This window comes from Maniola hyperantus, chromosome 5, assembly GCF_902806685.2.
Source record: "Maniola hyperantus chromosome 5, iAphHyp1.2, whole genome shotgun sequence".
NCBI classification, from domain to species: domain Eukaryota; kingdom Metazoa; phylum Arthropoda; class Insecta; order Lepidoptera; family Nymphalidae; genus Maniola; species Maniola hyperantus.
The window spans coordinates 9,202,661-9,221,258 of record NC_048540.1 but is presented as its reverse complement, the minus strand read 5'-3'; the positions used below and the strand labels follow the sequence as shown (position 1 = coordinate 9,221,258).

The 18,598-nt window shown below is 36.1% G+C and overlaps 4 protein-coding genes across 7 annotated transcripts; 1 reads left to right on the top strand and 3 right to left on the bottom strand.

Moving 5' to 3' along the window:
• Positions 1 to 15: 15 nt before the first annotated feature.
• Positions 16 to 5,574, bottom strand: dib (Cytochrome P450 302a1, mitochondrial). Of its 3 annotated transcripts, none has more exons than XM_034968728.2 (8): positions 4,563 to 5,574; positions 3,747 to 3,978; positions 2,591 to 2,775; positions 1,902 to 2,103; positions 1,314 to 1,473; positions 685 to 933; positions 253 to 459; positions 16 to 151 (listed from the first exon to the last, which is right to left on the bottom strand). In XM_034968728.2, the coding sequence occupies exons 1-8, from the start codon at positions 4,858 to 4,860 to the stop codon at positions 38 to 40; spliced, it is 1,647 nt and encodes a 548-aa protein (XP_034824619.2). In that variant the 5' UTR covers positions 4,861 to 5,574; the 3' UTR covers positions 16 to 37. The 3 variants fall into 3 exon arrangements, with proteins under 3 accessions (XP_034824619.2, XP_069355067.1, XP_069355066.1); XM_069498966.1 differs by having other exon boundaries at positions 742 to 933; XM_069498965.1 differs by having other exon boundaries at positions 2,648 to 2,775.
• A 148-nt stretch (positions 5,575 to 5,722) lies between these two features.
• LOC117982375 (tRNA N6-adenosine threonylcarbamoyltransferase, mitochondrial-like) lies at positions 5,723 to 7,222 on the bottom strand. The gene has a single exon (XM_034968730.2). It carries the CDS (start codon positions 6,959 to 6,961, stop codon positions 5,726 to 5,728), a length of 1,236 nt encoding a protein of 411 aa, XP_034824621.1. The 5' UTR covers positions 6,962 to 7,222; the 3' UTR covers positions 5,723 to 5,725.
• A 4,233-nt stretch (positions 7,223 to 11,455) lies between these two features.
• On the top strand, positions 11,456 to 13,033 carry LOC117982379 (uncharacterized). The gene is made up of 2 exons (XM_034968739.2): positions 11,456 to 11,826; positions 12,424 to 13,033. Exons 1-2 carry the CDS (start codon positions 11,606 to 11,608, stop codon positions 12,785 to 12,787), a joined length of 585 nt encoding a protein of 194 aa, XP_034824630.1. The 5' UTR covers positions 11,456 to 11,605; the 3' UTR covers positions 12,788 to 13,033.
• An 82-nt stretch (positions 13,034 to 13,115) lies between these two features.
• Positions 13,116 to 16,514, bottom strand: eIF3g1 (eukaryotic translation initiation factor 3 subunit g1). 2 transcript variants are annotated; one of them, XM_034968736.2, is made up of 6 exons: positions 16,355 to 16,514; positions 16,002 to 16,190; positions 15,086 to 15,250; positions 14,427 to 14,550; positions 13,889 to 14,103; positions 13,116 to 13,310 (listed from the first exon to the last, which is right to left on the bottom strand). In XM_034968736.2, the coding sequence occupies exons 2-6, from the start codon at positions 16,188 to 16,190 to the stop codon at positions 13,167 to 13,169; spliced, it is 837 nt and encodes a 278-aa protein (XP_034824627.1). In that variant the 5' UTR covers positions 16,355 to 16,514; the 3' UTR covers positions 13,116 to 13,166. The 2 variants fall into 2 exon arrangements, with proteins under 2 accessions (XP_034824627.1, XP_069354588.1); XM_069498487.1 differs by having other exon boundaries at positions 16,002 to 16,204; positions 16,355 to 16,468.
• Between the last annotated feature and the right edge of the window lie 2,084 nt (positions 16,515 to 18,598).

Genomic DNA, 18,598 nt, shown 5'->3' with positions numbered 1-18,598 from the left:
ATGATTAAAACACTATTTGGTGGTTAATTTTATTTATTTATAAAATCCTAGGACTAAAAGATAACGATATCGATTGATCGGGTTTGTTAATTAGCAGAGTTTTTACTCCGAGTTCACCCCCTTTCCATGTAATTTTATATTTCCGAATCAACTGAAACAAAAGTAACAAAATTGAAATACGGATAGCCAAGTGTATTAGATATGTATAAGACCAAACAAAAAAGGTTGTGTAATATAAAATAAATACCGCACCCGTATTAAAGTAATGCACATATTTTGTTCAGCCAAATGCCTCGCTATGCACGAACGAGGACCAAATCCAAAAGGCAAGCTTAAAAATGGGTGAATATTTTCAAAGTGTTCTGAATCACGAATCCATCTCTCAGGCTTGAAGAGCAACGGATCCTTAAGATATTGTGGTAATCGAGAGGCTACCATATTTTGGGCCACTATCACCGTCTGAAATGAACACTTAATTTTATTATTATTTATCTTTTTAACCGACTTCAAAAAAAGGAGGAGGTTCTCAATTCGTCGGAATCTTTTTTTTTACATAATATCCATGTTGTGTAAGACTGAGATGTTAGAAAGAATAGTTAGGTATTTGGTAGCTAAGTTCCGTAGTTAACATAATTTAAATGTTAAAAATACTGTTGAGGATACTGATGTATAAAATCAACATACCCCCTTAGGTACCATAAATCCCTTCAATATAATTTCGTTTTGTAAAACTCTCCCTACCCCTATAGAGACGGGATTCAGACGTAGACTTTCTTTAAGGCAGCTTCTAACATACACCGCTTTCGATAAAAGATCAGCAGTCAGTTCAGTATCTTCTTTAGGGAGAAGCTTTGACACTTCTTCAAAAAATAAGTTTTGGCATTCTTGGTTTTGTGCCATGTGGTATAAAGCAAAACTGGTAGAGTAAGAGGTCTGAAAAATAAAAAAACCTGGACATAATGTTCACACCACTCGCTCGACAATGGCTTATTACAACCTGGTTATCTAAAGGTAAAATAACAAATACAGTATCTAACAAATAACATTCCTATGACTGAGCTGGGTTGTAATGTTGTACTGAAATCTATTACGCTTAGGGACGTAATGTAATTTGAATTTAGAACATATTTGTGATAGTATTAAGTAATAAAGACGTTTTAAAATTAAATCAAATTTAACATCCTGCAACCGAAGCAAATTCTGTTCCTAAGTTCCTCCTTTCTAAGGAGTTTTTAGTTCATTAACATGATGGCGTTCCTTTCACTCGCCAGAAAGAAACACGAACCTATCGGTTTTTTACGCAAGTTCATTACCGTGTCTATAGCCGCCATTAAAATATCCACCATGACACCAATTAAATCTTTCATATCTATATTAGGCAGTCTAATAAATGCATCCAGCAATGCTTTTTCAGAATCATCAATGTCTTTCTCGTAAAAATTTATTCTGTTTAGTAGTATTTCCATGCATATTCTGGAAAAAACCAATTATACGCTATTAAAAAGTAGGTAAGTAGGTAATTACCAGGGTAGACATATCGCGAAATAATCTAGACTAATAATATAAATGCGAAAGTGTGTCCGTCTATCTGGTAGTTTTTCACGGCCCTTCAGTTTAACTGATTTTGACGAAAAGTACCTAAACAGATAAGAACAGCTTGTAGCCCGGGTAAAAACATAGGCTACCTACTTTTTACCTCGGAAATTTAAAGAGTTCCCACGGAATTTCAAAAAAGCTAAATCCACACCGAAACGTCGCGGGCATCATCTATTTGGCACAGATATAGCTTACATTCCAGATGGATTTATCTAGGCTACTTTTTCCTGGCAAATCAAGGTGTTCCCATGATTTTTAGATGACCAAAACTTAGCGGACGAAGTTAACAAAAATGAAACATTTACTTCTCTAAATATTCCTGAGATTTGACAAGTTTTCTGTACAGAGGAGTTTTAAAGAGCCTCCACAGGATCCCCTTATCGAGTTTCATAATCCCACTGTTGGAATCGAAAGCGGCAGCAACAACTTTACTACTTCGAGATTTTGGACCCTGCTCTTGTGGTGAAAAACTTTGGAAATCTTCGTTGAAAGCAATTTTTCCTATGACTGGAACAAGGCAAAATTTGCAGTTGATATAAAACGATAATAAACATAAACTATAGACGAGGCTGCAAAGCAGAGTGTTGTAAATATCGTCGGTTGAAAGTATGCTTAAATATAAGAATTATTATTTACTCGTTTATTCCCGTGACTTCGTCTGCGTGGACTACACAAATTTCAAACCCCTATTTTACAACCTTAGGAGCAGAATTTTCAAAAATCCTTTCTTAGCGGATGCCTACAACATATTCTGAATGCCAAATTTCAGCCCAATCCGTCCAGTAGTTTGAGCTTTGCGTTCATAGATCAGTTACTAAGCTTTCCCTTTTATATTTTTAAGAAGAAGATTAAAGAGTACCATCCATGGGAGTGACCATACTCTATGAATGCATAGGCTTATACATATTGATTATCACAATCATTGTCAAATGTCACAAATCAGCGCGAAAATTGCAAGTAAAACCTACGTAGATACCTATAAAAAGTAGGTTACCTTCCAGATACAATCGATTTAAATGAGGTAAAAAATCGTCATGATGTGATATTTTACCATGCTGGATCCATTGAACGAATCTTTTAACAATATTGTCAACTTCTTGAATGTATTGTTTTGCGTTTTGTGGGCTAGAGATGTTTTTTTGAAAAGCACTTCTTATCCTCCACCAATCAGGACCATTTCTGAATTAACCAAAACAATTTGTTAATAAGGTTTATTATCTAGAAAAAAGATTTTTTTTACAAAATAGCGAACAAACGAGCGGTTGGGTCACCTGATGTTAAGTGATTATCGCCGCCCATGAACATTTGCAGCACCAGAGGTACCGCCAATGCGTTGCCGGCCTTTCAGGAATTTTGTTGGTCCACCCCTTGAATAATCTCATGTTGAAATCTAGTGTGAACACCGCCGAAGGGAGTTGGTTCTACAATTTGCATGTGCGTGGAAAAAAGATCTGCCACAACGAGCGGTCGAAGTGCACCAGGCAACCAGGTGGCGAGTGTGAAATTGCTTACGATGACGAGCGCTGTGTCCAGGCCTGCTGAGATTTTCAGTATTGCGTCAAATAATTATGCTGCAGGCTCCACTCCTGTTGGTATCCATTAATTCCTTTATACCTACTTAGTACTTATTGTTTTATTAGCATAGAAATCACCTACCTATTTGACTGCTACAGTGATTAACGATATTGCATATAGGAGCTGAAAGTAGAATGGCATTTTATGAAACCCATACTTCCACTCGGCTTGTACGTTACTGTATTTTTCTCTAAAACGTTTGGCATAAGACTTTGCCGATAAGGTTCCCAACTCCCAATAGTACCTACCTAACACCCCCATAGTCATCGTGATCAACCCATAGCCGGCTCAATAGAGAGGACGGCTCTCCTCCCAGTATGAGAAGGGTTTGGCCATAGTCAAGCACGCTGGACAAGTGTGGATTGCCGGCAACGAACCCCCAACCTCCGATTAGGAAGCGGACATTCTAACCACTAGGCTATCAGAGCTGGTTCCCAATAGTACGTAAGCTTGCTCAGGCTTGGAATTCGAGTAATAGGTAAGCATACTACCCAAAACCTTCCATTTATGATGACTACAGCGCATACTGTGAATGGTGGAAGAAGAGTTACTGAAATTAAATCATTAGTCATTACGTTGAGAGAAGTCCGCCAGTGTTATAAACATGTGGTTTGCGAAGACGATAATGTTTCATGGCGACATGACTCCTCCTTGCTGGGTACCGTTCTTTCTGGCGAAACACGCTTTCGATTAAATCTGGCTCGTAAACATGGAGCAACTTCACACCAGGTTCCTCTCTGACAAGCCCTCCGTACTTTCGCCAGTTGAGCCATGCAGCTTTATCTATTGCCTCTATATTGTATTCGCCTGCAAAAAAGATGTAGTTATACCTACTATGTGATGATAAAAATGGAAATATGCGTTTTAAGGACAACATCGCATTATGATGAAACTTGCATGCCTGAGAGTTCTCCACAATGTTCGCAAAAGTCTCATGGATTGATGATATCGTTCGCTGACGCTAAACTAAAGTCGCATTGCACTTCGAACTTTCCAAACTCTGTGGCTTTAGATTGCTCATTCCAAACTTATTTTTAAAATTATCTAAGACAAATTCCTACATACAGGACTCAGGCCTGTGTAGTGTGTACCTACGTTAAATAAATAAATAAGAGTTTACTTAGCTCACAGAACTCACAAGAAAGAAACTACAAAATTACAACTAAACTTAAAACTACGAGTTAAACTACATTTCGATGACCAATTAAAAATTAATTTAATTAGGTAGGTACCTAGGTAGTAGGTAGAGTCTTCAGACATGCTAAGGACTAAGGTACCAAGGTATTTATCGAGTTGATAAATAAGCAGAATCACGATTTTTATACAACCTACTTATTATATAAAGAGTGAGGTAGGAGTTGAAAGTTCATTTTTATTTATCTTCAACTTACCAATGAACGGCCAATATTTGTACAACGTCCCGACTGCAGGATAACTTTTAGGACCCGGAATATCCTCAAAATTTAAGACACTTGGAATACTGGTTTTATTTTCCAAGCTGTTAATTTCTTTTACAGTCGTACTTAGTCTACATTTCGAAAAAACCACTGCTTTTTGCAAGGAGAATTCTTTTTTAAGCATTATAAGCATAATAATATCTTTAAGGTAAACAAGACGAGTAGAATGTAGATGCGTAACGTTCCCACTACGGCTCTGAACTGAGCTCGGATTACAAATTAATATGGTCATACCTACCTAGTAAAATGAGATGTGCATACACAATAAAAGAAAAAAAGTTGACAAAAAACCGGTGCAGTGCGAGTCGGACTCGACAACGAAGGGTTCCGTACCATAATAGGTACCTACAAGAAATAACATTATTTTTATCAACCTAATCTACGGTTCTAAAAACCACAGTTTTCGGATTTTTCCTTACTAATGCTGAGACCAGTATAAGACCTGCTTTCCATGTTTCTCGGTCAACGGGAAGTACCCTATGGATTTTGATTCCCTTGACGGGTCTTGACAGACACGACAGGCAGGTAGGTAGACAGATAAGACATATAGACGGATAGACCGATAGACAACGAAGTGATACTATAAGGGTTCATTCTTTTCTCTGGAGATACGGAACCCTAAAAACGTGAACACAACGGAATTCTAGGAATAAATTGCATATTTATGGGGATTTATTGATGTCGGAACCCGTACCTACTTATTCAATACCGGCAGTCTACTACCTACCACGTTTTAAAACGGACTGAACAGTATAAAATAATTATAGCTATGAGTAGGTAGGTAGGTATACCTATACCTAAGATTTAAAGAAAAACCTACCTACCTATAGTAAGATTTAAATAGCGTGTAGGTCATAGATTGAGTAAAAAAGCTAGATATTAGCAGGCGGACATCCTAACCACTAGGCTATCAACAGTTTAACCAATTATTATTATTTATCGATACAGAGGTAGCTTGCATCCTAGAAATTGACGTAATATGCAACTCTTTATTCCGGAAAAGCCGGGTTCCCATGAGTCGTGGGCGTCTCGTGGGCATCGTGACCTATATTACGCTATTGTGGGGTACCTATTTTTTTCATAAAACAAATTATTTATCATAATTTAACTTTTATTTTTAGTAATTTTGTTGGTATTCTAGCTTCTTTAACTCTAGATATTAGACTTTCACCAAGAGGGCTAATAGATTTTATGTCTAAGCTATTCACATTTGTAATTATATCTATGTTTTTCCGCCATTTCTCTAAACCGTTCCACGCTATCATGATACCATTGTCTGTACATAATTTTGGTTGAGGTCTATAAATTTGATAATCAAACTCATTACATAGCTCTGTTAATGAATTATAGATATAATTGTTGCATGCCACACCACCAGAGACAACTAATTGTTTTATATCACGTATTAATTTGTTTCTATAGCAAAACTCCATAGCTCTCTGTGTCCGATGCACTAGGTGCCTAGATGTAGTCATCAATAAAGCAGCACATAAGTCATTCACTTCTGGTATTAACTTGTCAGCTTCGATTGTGTGTTCCTTTTCTTTTTTATAAAGTTGATACATCACAGATGTTTTCAGCCCGTTGAAACTAAAATTACAATCTTTATAATCAGCTAAAGGGAGTGGCAATTGAAATAAGTGGGGATTAGTTGCATTTGAAGCAGCCAGTTCCACAGCTCTTCCCCCACATAGTTGTGAATACTCTGGTATATTACGCAGCTTCATTCTCCTTGCTACTTTGTCAAATACTTCTCCTGGTGCACAATCAATGCTTTCACCGAGAAGTTGAAATTTATTGACATCTTGTACAACAGCTAGTAAACAATGCCCTCCAGATATGAGGAGAGTTAGAAATGGGAAGGATATTTCATTTTGCATTCTGGCAACTAAAGCGTGTGCTTCCATGTGGTGAATGGGTATAAGAGGCTTTTTATATTGCTTTGACAAGTGTTTTGCATACTTCATCCCTATGGCAAGACTAAGTGGAAGGCCTGGCTCTAACGTAACTGCTATAGCTGAAATATCTAACCAGTGTAATTGTGCCGCCTCTAGTGTTTCATGTATAGTAGGTTCAATATACTCTCTATGCAAGTCTTGAGCAACGTCGGGAATAATGCCTCCATTACGTAAGTGTATCAAATTCTGCGAATGCAAGGTTTCTCCTAATAATTCACCATTTTCGTTGATAATGGCACATCCTGTATCGTCGCAAGATGTTTCTATTCCAAGAATGTTAGCGTAATTTCTAGAGGTTTGCGGATGAGAGTTGAGAAGACAAATTTGTGCAGAACTTCTTGATAACGCGTGATGTCTTAACCACGAAAATAGCATGTTTTACGAATTTAGTTCACATAATTATAGTCGAAACTCAGCTCTATTTCCAAACAGCAAACTCGAAACCAAACGGAAACCTGAAAAACGAAAATTGTAAATTGCTGATTGGTGACTGATAAACTGAAAAATCAGAAAAATCCACAGAAAATCCGTAGCAAAATCTAGAAATACAGTGCGACAAGGCTCTCTTTACGAAGTAGTATGGTAGTACCACAGTAGTACTTAGAAATTCTTTGCTTGACTGTATATATAATGTATGCTTGACTGTTGAATGACATTGACAGAGGAGCGCTGTTGAAGTTGGAGACCAAAGGCAGGTGAAAGCAGTGTTTCCATATGTAAATTGAGAATTACCGTGTTCAAGGGTTAAAATTACGGTGTTTCTAGATTAAATTACGGTGGATTAGCTAAAAGAATACCGTGTAAATTACCGTGTCATTTTTAAAAGAAAAAACGTCACGAATTAGCTTTTTAATCAGCTATTAATATTATTCTGAATCTGACTCTCCTAGCATAGCAATATCTTTTTCATATACGGATTTATTCATATTAATATTTTGTTAAATCTCATTAGTTTTACATTTTACTCCTTCCTAATTGCTTGAATAAGGACGAAATACTACTATTACGCAGTATATTATGAATTTTTAACGTGATTTTGCATTACGGTGACACGGTCAAGGTAATGGCCATATTACCTTTACGGTAGATTAGGACTGAATTACGGTGCATCTACGGTAATTACCGTGTACATGGAAACACTGGGTGAAAGGCAGAATCATCAAGCATCAACATAGGTACCTACCTACTCTTTTTTTATTTGTTCTTCTGGCTTTACACAGATTAGCCAACTCAATCGACTGTCAATCATGTTTGTTTTTGGTTATGACCACAGATCACTATGTACCTACTAGTTTTGGCAATAGCTGTGTTCGTTTGCTTCTCTTTATGCGCATGTACACATGCACACGTACGCGATTCGTGCATGTTGAGGTGCATGTGCAATTTGCGACAAGGCTCTTTTGGCACTTGAATAACATTGACAGGGGGGCGTAGTTATAGAACAAAGGCTACCAGCAAATAAAATCTCCCCAATTTTACGGAATATAATATCGAAAATGTCAATGTCGAAAATCGAGTAAGTCTTGTCTATTTTTAACTGAATGAGAAATTGGGAAAGCCGTCCCTGTTTCCAAATCGAGAAAGAATAATAAAAGCCATTTATAGGCCATGGACATGCAATCATGTTTTCCTGTTCAAATACTATATTTACTTAATTGCACACCTACCTTACCTACATTTAAGCTGTATCTATTATCAGGATAATAATATATTGTGATGTTATGTAAATAGAATGGCCTAATATTTAAAAAAAACAGTGAATATCATATTTTTACTTAGCAACACCGCATATTGAGGGGACAGCACGGGGACAGCGTGACATTTTACAAGATGGCGGCGTTAGTTCCGATTTTGGACACGCGCCAAGGAAATGTATTCTGTAGGGCGATTGTCTAAAACCTGCATCAATCATTATTACAATCTCAATTGTTCTGATTGGCTGAATTTGTGCGATTCTTCTTGTAACAATGCATTGTGGCCAATAGTGAGCAAGCATTAACCAATCAGAGATGATTGCGATCGTGACATTGTAGCTGTCAAACAACCGCGGTAGGGCCCCTGTGCTTGTTGCATTGAATGCCTACATTGCCTATGATTTTACCTAAAATGACTCTGATAAAATGAATGTTTGTTGATGGTTGATACAATGGAGTAAATGTATTCTGTGGATACAAAGCTATTATAATCGGTGATTATAATAATATGCACATTTAGTTAGGTATTATCAGGCCCTGTCAACTGAGGGCCATAAAAGATGCATCAGTCCATTTCTTTCGCACTTTCTATTCCTCTTTCGAAATCCACAGGACTATCTCGCTCCACTCACACAGTATTAAAGGCACATGTACATACAGCACACTATGATATTTTTTGCTCAAATCTTATTGGTCGGTGATTAGATCCAATCGGCTTTCATTACATAGAATTTCGAAATAAAAACATGTCGGTTTTGAGAGATTTTATAACCTAACCTAAAAAACTCAATTTTTCTCCTTAATCCATTGCGAGAGTTTAAACCTTGAAGTGTGCTGCAGTTATAACAGGATATTCGTTTTATATTTCTATTTTCAGTTTTTTATGTTTTTGTTTTAATTGAGAGATATAGTGGATGTGCTCTTTAAACTTGCCTGCCTAATTTAGGCTTAGTAATAATTGTTAGTGTTTCTAAATACCTAGTATCCTTTTTATCTGATATGAGGCAGTGTAGTGTACCTAAGTGTAAAAGCACCCTACATTTACACGCCGTACTTTTTACCGACACAACTAGATGGAAAGCATGGTTGATTAACTGTACATATTTGCGTAAGTACTCCCTTAGGCAATTCAAAAATGTCAGGATTTGCGAATCCCATTTCTTACCTCGGTATATCGTAAATAATAGATTGACAAAAGATTCAATTCCCACGCTGAATTTGCATATTACACAGTCTTCTAAAAACCCTGGTATAGTACATTTTAAAATTGACAAATTTCTAGAGATATCCCCTTTACAGACTGGTAAACCCCTCGATGTTAACATAGTCGATATCCCATCGACTTCACAAACAGACAAACAAAGTAGGAATGAGCAAGCTTCTGTTATTTCAAGTCCTATAGATTTAGTAAATCCCTTGCCAAATATCCCGATTCCTTACAAACAGAAGTCACCAGATTTAATTCAGCACTCTATTTTAGAGCCAACAACTTCTATTACTCATTACTCTCAACCACTGAGTCATAAATATATCATATATATGATGTCCCACATTTACTCAAATGTTTCCACAATAATTTTCAGAAGAAGGACTTGCTCATCGGGAGTCAGCGTGCTCAGTGGGACTACATCGAGAAGCTGTTTGCTGTTGATGGTGTGGCAGGTGTTGGATGGTCTACCAAATTAACAGACAAGCATGTGAAACCAAATTGATATGACAAGTTGAAGGCAAGTAACTGAACATTTGTTTTGTAACAATAGCTTTGTGATAATGTCCTTGCCATGGAAAAAATCCAATAAAACTATGGTGCGCAGACCTTAGTTATTGGTACTAAAACTTCTTGTTTTCGTGGTGTCTATGTTATCACGTTTTTGAAAGCACTGTCTCTGAAACTATGGGTTGTAGACCTTGTTGTTGGTCAATTTTAAGTTTCAGCGTACAAAAATCTCATCACGTGATCACATAGACACCATAAAAACAAGAAGTACCAATAACCAGGGTCGGCGCCCAATAGTGGCGAAGATAATTATGAGCATACTAGGTGATGCCAGCGACTGCGTGGATTTTCATTTTTCAAAATCCCGCGGGAACTCTTTGATTTTCCGCGATAAAAAGCAGCCTATATGTTAATTCAGGGTATAATCTATCTCCATTCCAAATTTCATCCAAATCCGTTCAGCTGTTTTTGTGTGATTGAGTAACAAACATCCAAACATCCACACTTTCACATCCATACTAATATTATAAATGTGAAAGTGTATCTGTCTGTCTGTCTGCTAGCTTTTCACGGCTCAACCGTTCAACCGATTTGACGAAATTCGGTACAGAGATAGCTTGCATCCCGGGGAAGGACATAGGCTACTTTTTATCCCGGAAAATTGAAGAGTTTCCACAGGATTCTTAAACACCTAAATCCACGCGTACGAAGTCGCGGGCATCGGCTAGTTTATAATATTAACATTAGGATTAGGATAATTAGGTTTAGGATAGTATAATTATGAGCATAAAAGATAATTTTTTGAATAAAAATTTGAATCCTAATGAATTTCCAAACTACTCATTTAAATTCTTTAATTATATTTTAAACCCAATGTCTACTTTAAATCTAAATTGCATTATCAAATTTAGTTTATTAACATAATTATCTATAAAAAAATAACCATGCATTACAGGTGAAACTTGCTGCGCAAGTCTTCAGCAGAGATGTGGCCCACAGCTTAAGAATACAGATGAACACTTATCGTCAATTACAACTGGAACATGGTTATTGTCTATTCTAAATAAAGTTTTTATATTTTGATAAATTTGATTGATTTTTTTTTGAAAAACTAAATTTCTTAATAAATTATTAGTAGGATTACCGATAAATACTGAAAATCGGTAATTAATAGCAAAACCGTTAAAATCTGTAAAAAGGACATCACTAAAAAGTTACGGTTTTCCTGCTGTCACGCCATCCCTAATTTACGACAATCCGGGCATATAATTGCTATATATTATATAAAGTTAGAAAGAGATGGTCCTGTGGATTCTCATAGTAAAAACCAATAAAATGTGAGACAGACGATCACTACAACAATGACAATTTGTTATATAAATTCCTTGCCTCCCACTTCCCCTTACTACTGAAACAAACATCGTCTATGGAGTTGGTGGTCTGTATCCTATATGTTATTGGTCTGTGGGTATTATATTATGTAAATAAGTATAAATTAAATCATAGTGTTTAGCCTCATTAAATCGTACCTTTGCCAAATAATGTTTAACTACGTAACAATACCAGCCCAAGTTTAAAATATTGGACCTACGAATATATTTGCGCAAAATGGAAATTTTAGAAAGCATTTACCATAACATAAGAAGGCAATTTAACACATTACCGGCAACCGTCAATAAAACAGTGGACACAGTTAATAAATCCATTAACCAAGTGAAAGTACCACCATTTACAAGAGATAATGTGCTGTATTACTATTTGCCTATACAAGGGCTTGTAAGTTACACAACTTTGTCAGTGGGTGTGATGAATCCGCATCTGATGATCAGGTAAGTGTGAAACTACACTTCCTATCATGTTCTGTAACTTTACTACAAACTGCATTCTTAATATACTGAAGTTCTGAAAATCCTTGTGTATATTTTTTTTAAGAATATTAGCCATGACTTTTCTTCCCTTTTCGCCTCCAACTACTTGTGCTAGGAGTACGACAATAGTACAACGGGTGATATTTGGACCACCGACCTTTCGGAATTTTTTTTTTTTTTTTTTTTTTTTTTTTTTTTTTTTTTTTTTATTAACTATCAAATATTGAACATTTTACAAATACTTTTAACACAACAAAAAAACCACTAAGGTTTAAGGAAGGGAAGGGGGTAGGTGGAAGGAATTCAATCCACTTCTTATCCATTGAGCAATGAGGCTCTAAATTACTCCATAAATTAATACCTATTTATAACCTGAATATCATTTTGAAGTCTGACCTGCTTTAATTGTTGTGATACCATTAAATCTAGAAAAATAGTGAACATACTTACTTCATAATTAATAAACTCTTTCATATCGGCTAATACTTAATCAATGTCGAATAGTTTTACCATTAGTTAAATCACAAATGTAAATTCTCATAAAGCAATATTTTTCAGACTATTTCCTCATCGGGACATAACAGACGTGTTATTTCTCTCAGCTGGAGGTGGTGCTGGCTTGTGGTTGTGGGCTAGACCACACCTAGCGGCTGCAGCTCCTGCAAGACGGTTTTCTTGGGCTTTTCTAGGAGGTTGCCTTTGGCCTCTTGGTTCTATATTTCTTTGGGCAATATTAAGAAGCTCAATTGGTCAAAGACCAGTCTTAGGTACAATCCTTGGTGTCTCCACTGGTGTGATGCTTACTAATATTGCTTTAGATTATTTTAATTATGTTGAAATGATGTTCTGTGGAGAAGTCCGTTTACCAGATGACACATACAGCCCAAACAGTGAAGATGAAAAGTATGATATTGATATATAAACTTAGTCCAAAATAAATAAGATTTTTAACCACCTTTTCACATTAAAATTCACACATTTTTTATTACATTCCCTTGGTGACAAAATAAAATATTTACCACTTATTATTGGCATACATATTGTTGTATCAACTTTACTTTTACTTTTTATAGTAAGTATCAATCAGTGTGATTGTGATATTTAAGAATGTACTGATTATTATTATATTTGTGTGACAACTGCTTAAATTAAATTATTTCCCTTAATATTTACTATTTTATTTATTTTTAACCTGAAAGTCGCAACTTTAAATCCAGGCTATGACTATTCAAAATAATAAAACAATGGGATAGTAGTTTATTCAAATTTATTTATAAAGTAAATTGTAACATGTAACAATGTTAATTGCTCTGAGGTGGTTTGGACCACTCTACATTCAATATAAGATGGTCATAACCATAACCATTCAAAGTTTGAATAGCTTTAGCAGCATCAGCTCTGAATTTGAAATGCACATAAGCAAATCCTTTGCATTGACCAGTACTCTGGAAAAGAAATTGGTAATTTAAAATAAAGCTCTCTGTATCATAATCCTCAGTGAGGGTCATGACCACTTTCACATAAATCAAATGATGGTAGAGATTTTCTTGGAATGGTAACAACTAATAATCTAGTTTGGTTAAAAATCAATCTACCATCTCAAAGAGATCTCTTTTATTTGGGTCCACAAAACTAACATGTTGGCTTAAAAAGTAACATGCTAATTAGAGACTACATTTTATTTTTCCTGTAAAGTTTACTTACACAAACCTCTATCAACTATAATTAATTATTTATTTAAAAAAGATCCAAACTTCTGAGGTAAATTTGCAGTACTTTGATGTTTCTCAATCATCTATTAACCACAACTGCAGCAGTTTCTGTAAGTATTCGAAACTACAATGACCTCTAAGGTACATGCAAATAAATAGGGGCTTGAAATATTGATCACTTAAGAACTGTACCACACAACACACCCAATATTATTAGTACAGCAAAAAACCATAGTAAAAGATAATGATGAAGACTCGTCGTCCAGGAACAACAGTACCTCGTCACAAAAAAGCTTTAAAAATAATAATACCTTTTCCTTAGCAAGGTACAACTTGTGTACTGGTCCAAATCCTTTCACCAGGTCATCTAAATCTGCCTCAACTGCAAAGTTACTCAAGTTGGAGATACGGATGGCTGCCAGATCGTCTCGTCGAGCACCTGGAGGTTCGCGACCAGTAGTACTGCGAGTTGCACCCTCACGCATATTGGGTGCAACATACTTATTAGTGGTGGACGCTTTGGCTTCTGTTTGGATTAATACAAGAAAAAATTAATTGCTACTATGCTGAAAACTTTAGTGATCATTGTGGCTAATTCTGGTCCAATCTCCAAACTAAACTAAAAACCTATTTAAAATGCTCCCTGCGGAAAAGGATACCATTACATGTGGTCCAGTCAACTTCGAAGTCTTGGGCATCATCTTGTCAATTATAATCTAGGATAGATTATAATTTTTTTAAATCTTATAATAAAGGAAAATATTTTGATTACATGTCGCCAGTTCCCTTTGTCTAAGACATGGGACATAAAAATCTAAGTCATAATGAAAAAATCGTGACTCGACTTACCAGCAGCTTTAGCAGCTTCACTCGCCTTAGCCTGAGCTACTTGAGTGTGCTGGAATGGACAACTTGAGGTCCAATGTTCTCCTTGACATGTACGACATTTGAACAACACTTTAGTCGGTCTGGCCTGTAACATAGAAAGGGAGGATGCTATTCAATTTTTCTATATACAAAACAATACCTTGATAAAGCAATTCCTTTAATAATCTAAATATATAAAAGGATTGACTGACTGACTGACCTATCAATGCACAGCTCAAACTACTGGACGGATCGGGCTGAAATTTGGCATGCAGATAGCTATTATGACATAGGCATCGCCTAAGAAAGGATTTTCTAAAATTCAAACCCCCTAGGGGGTGAAATAGGGGTTTGAAATTTGTGTAGTCCACGCGATTCACGATAAATAAATAAATAAATAAATTCTAATTAGCAAATAACCCTAATTAGATTAAGGTTATAGTTCATCGCACTGGCCAAGTGAGGACTGGCAAACTTGAGGAGTGACACACACCTTTGAGAACATTATAGAGAACTCTGAGGCAGGTTTGTCCTCCCAATGTTTTCCTTCACCATTAAAGAAAGTTATATTTATTTATTTATTTTACTTACTTTAACCTTTATCACTTACTAAGAAAAGTTTGGAAAAACATTTAATTTACCTTGAGGGCGTCTAGATCTCCTTCATCAGGACGCTGCGCCTCTTCTTTGCTTGTTATAAACTGCATGTACACATCTTCACATACATTGGTGGTTGCTGGGTTTGGGCCAGGTTTGTCATTGGCTGAATCTCCAAATTTATTCCACATCTTACGTTTTGCGATACTCTAAATGTTATAAAAAAAATTGTCTTTAGCCTTCCACTCATTTAATGAGTCAATTTACCAAATAAGTTGACAGTGAATTTCGATTACAAGGAGTGACAAAACAAACAAAACAGAACTCATTTAATAAAGCCTTAAAAAAATATGCCACAAACAAAAGAGATAGCTGGAAGATTAAAGAAAATGATTTTAAAAGTTAAAAATATATAGTGGTTTATTATCTCTCAGGAAGGCCTATATCCAGCAGTGGATATCCAGTAGCCTGATTGTTAGTAACAAGCTGTGCAAGCAAAGCTCTAGGTATATTTACAAAGCATCTAATTTTCATAGCACACAATATATCAATTCGTAAAGGGATCATCACCATTTAACAGCTCCAGTATGTCGACACTCGACACCGCATTTACAGCAGGCAGGCCGTGGGAGGGTGAGAGGGGCAACCGTGGACGAAGAGACATGCTCAGGTATGGAGACATAAGGGCGGGAACAACAAGCGGTAGGCGCGGGAACTGGAAGTTGACGACACGCTGCACCGCGGTTCGTGAGCTTGTGCCGAGGTGAGGTGATTAGATATGATTTCGATAAGTATTTACTTTGCAGTAAAGTTTCATACAAAGAATACTGGACGGCTGGAGTTGATACAGTGACGAGCCCTTTCTGAGTTGATATGTATGATAAGGTCATAGACCTTAACTGTAGCAAATTAATTTCTTTATTATGTAGCAATAACATGGTAACTAAGGTAAACCATAACCTTTGAGACAACACGCTTTTCGATCTTGTATGTACGGACAATTTTAACTTTTTTATTGTCATTGTCATATTTATATTCTGTTACAATCTTGAGTCCATTTTCAACAACTTCGGATGGTGGTGGAAGTGCACCTTGATCGATTTCCACTTCATCAGCCCATGAGGACTGGATTTCATCAGCAACTGGCATCTAAATAAGAGTACCTAATTAATATAATAAGGTGCTATGTTACAGCAATTTTATAATAATACATGTATTCAAATAGATGTCGACTTGTCAGAAATAACCAAACTTTCGCATATGTTTAACACTTTCCTAACTTAGCTAGTTGAAAACTATGACTAAATACTTACGATCTTTTGTTCCAAAAAATTTCTCGCAAGAGCCTAATGCAAATAGAATTAATTTTGAATTGTAAAATTACAAATAATTACAATATAATTTACAAATTCCTGTTCCAGAAGGCAAAGCAGGGCACACCACAGAATACAGATCACTATCCACAGATTAAAGAATTTATAGAATCTCCACCTACAGTGCGACAAGGCTATCTTGGCGCATGGAATCGAAGTACGAATATTTTAAAATATCATTATAGGGATGTCCAATGATCATCGATGTTAAGAAGAGATAAAAATCGATGTTATATAGATCCATAAAATTTGCATAAAATAAATATTATGTTCCTTTTTGGATGAATGCTTTACACAGATTTGTTTTAGCATGAGAATAATTATTATGAAATGGTCATGAATAGTATTGCCCAACGCCGGTGCACGGTCGATATATCGATTATCGAACTTTGTTGCAACATCGATAAGTTACAAAAGATTACAGAATCGTAAGTCGAGAAAAAGACTTGTATTCAAGGCCGCAAATAAAATAAAGAAATGTCAAAATGGCAAATTCTTGAATACACCCGTAGATAGAATAATAGGTAGATGTACTGTGTAACCGCGTATGAGATAGCGATAGCACGACGTAAAGATGAATAACGCGACAACAAATACCATTGTTTAGTAGTCAATATTTGTATTAACCGATCAACAATATTTGTATTAAACGTTTTTTATGTGAAAAGTAGTAAATAACTCATGAGAAATACAATTACGTCACGAATTCTCTAAGTTTGTTTTGCAACTTCTTGTATGTATTCTTGAAAAAAACCAGTTACACGATAAGGGACAAAAAAAAGGTTACCTGCGTCTCTGTTTATCACATTAGTAACTTTATTTGTGCTCTCTTTTTAGTGCGAAAGAGAAAGCAAACGTTCCTGCATCTACCTTTATTACTCTATCTACGAATACACCTTATAAGTATTTGTATAGTGTACACATGATGCGCGTTTATCAGGCGTTAAACGTGCGCTGCCCCGGTTCAGTTCGAGTTCTACATTTGTCGAAGTTTTTATATCATAAAAGCTAACGGAAAGCCAGTACATAATTTTATTTTTCAAACTAAGGCTAACTATATGAATCCAAAGAATGATGGGTCAAGGAAGCCGGCATATCCGATAAAAACCACTTGCCTTTAAAACGAATACCTACTTATTATAGGTACCCGTTTAATTTTTTACTATGGCTAGGCTGCATCCTAGTGGTTAGGACGTCCGCCTTCTAATCGGAGGTAGGAGGGTTCGATCCCCGGCACGCACCTCTAACTTTTCGGAGTTGTGTGCGTTTTAAGTAATTAAATATCACTTGCTTTAACGGTGAAGGAAAACATCGTGAGGAAACCTACACACCTGAGAGTTCTCCATAATGTTCTCAAAGGTGTGTAAAGTCTATTAATCCGCGCATGGCCAGCGTGGTAGACTATGGCCAAGTCACAAGGTCACAAGAAATGTAACTTTTTATGTCCTCGCCTCGACTACATACCTGGTGGATTCCTGAGATAAATTGTTTCGTTACAGTAACTGTAGGTTATAAGCAAACCTAAGCTAATAGGCATTAAAACTCTTTTGGGTATCCAGGCCCCATCCAAAAATGCCCATCATCTTTTGTCAACTAGGTAACTAGTAAAGTACTTCAGTATGTCAATCAAGTTATTTGATGACTTACCTATTGGCTCTCATAAAAGATGAACTCGTAGCAGATGAAAACGTACTCATCTTCTTTACAGAATATGAGGACGAGTTCTTCCGAAGCTTGTCTCTGTATTTATTTAAGTTCTCATGAATAATTATTTACTACTAAACTTGTCATGTCCCTCGCCTGACATTTTCTTTCTTATCTATCTATGAATAATTTGGTATTAAATGCTTCCGTTTCCATCTCGGATGATTTCTGAACGAACTGACCAAGGGAACCTTTAAAATACGTCTATCCGCGTTATAAAAGCCACCAACGAGAAATAAGAGCGCGCTTAACTCAACGCATAATAATATACATCCAAAATATCATCAAACCAAATTTATTTTGCAAAATAAAATAATCCATATCCATACTAGTTAATATTATAAATGCGATAGTGTGTCTGTCTGTCTGCTAGCCTTTCACAGCCCATCCGTGCAACCGATTTTGACGAAATTTGTTACAGCGATAGCTTACATCCCGGGGATATAGGCTACTTTTTATCCCGAAAATTAAACAGTTCCC

Excerpts from the sequence above, each read along its gene's own strand:
- eIF3g1 (XM_034968736.2), bottom strand. The coding sequence starts at position 16,190 with ATGCCAGTTGCTGATGAAATCCAGTCCTCATGGGCTGATGAAGTGGAA. Across the intron at positions 14,551-15,085 it reads GAGATCTAGACGCCCTCAAG|GCCAGACCGACTAAAGTGTT; the intron begins GTAAATTAAATG and ends TCTATGTTACAG. Across the intron at positions 13,311-13,888 it reads TGTACCTTGCTAAGGAAAAG|AGTACTGGTCAATGCAAAGG; the intron begins GTATTATTATTT and ends TTTCTTTTCCAG.
- dib (XM_034968728.2), bottom strand. The coding sequence starts at position 4,860 with ATGACCATATTAATTTGTAATCCGAGCTCAGTTCAGAGCCGTAGTGGG. Across the intron at positions 2,776-3,746 it reads ACTGGCGGACTTCTCTCAAC|AAATGGTCCTGATTGGTGGA; the intron begins GTAATGACTAAT and ends TGGTTAATTCAG. Across the intron at positions 460-684 it reads GATTTATGGTACCTAAGGGG|ACGGTGATAGTGGCCCAAAA; the intron begins GTATGTTGATTT and ends TGTTCATTTCAG.
- LOC117982379 (XM_034968739.2), top strand. The coding sequence starts at position 11,606 with ATGGAAATTTTAGAAAGCATTTACCATAACATAAGAAGGCAATTTAAC. Across the intron at positions 11,827-12,423 it reads AATCCGCATCTGATGATCAG|ACTATTTCCTCATCGGGACA; the intron begins GTAAGTGTGAAA and ends AATATTTTTCAG.
- LOC117982375 (XM_034968730.2), bottom strand. The coding sequence starts at position 6,961 with ATGCTATTTTCGTGGTTAAGACATCACGCGTTATCAAGAAGTTCTGCA.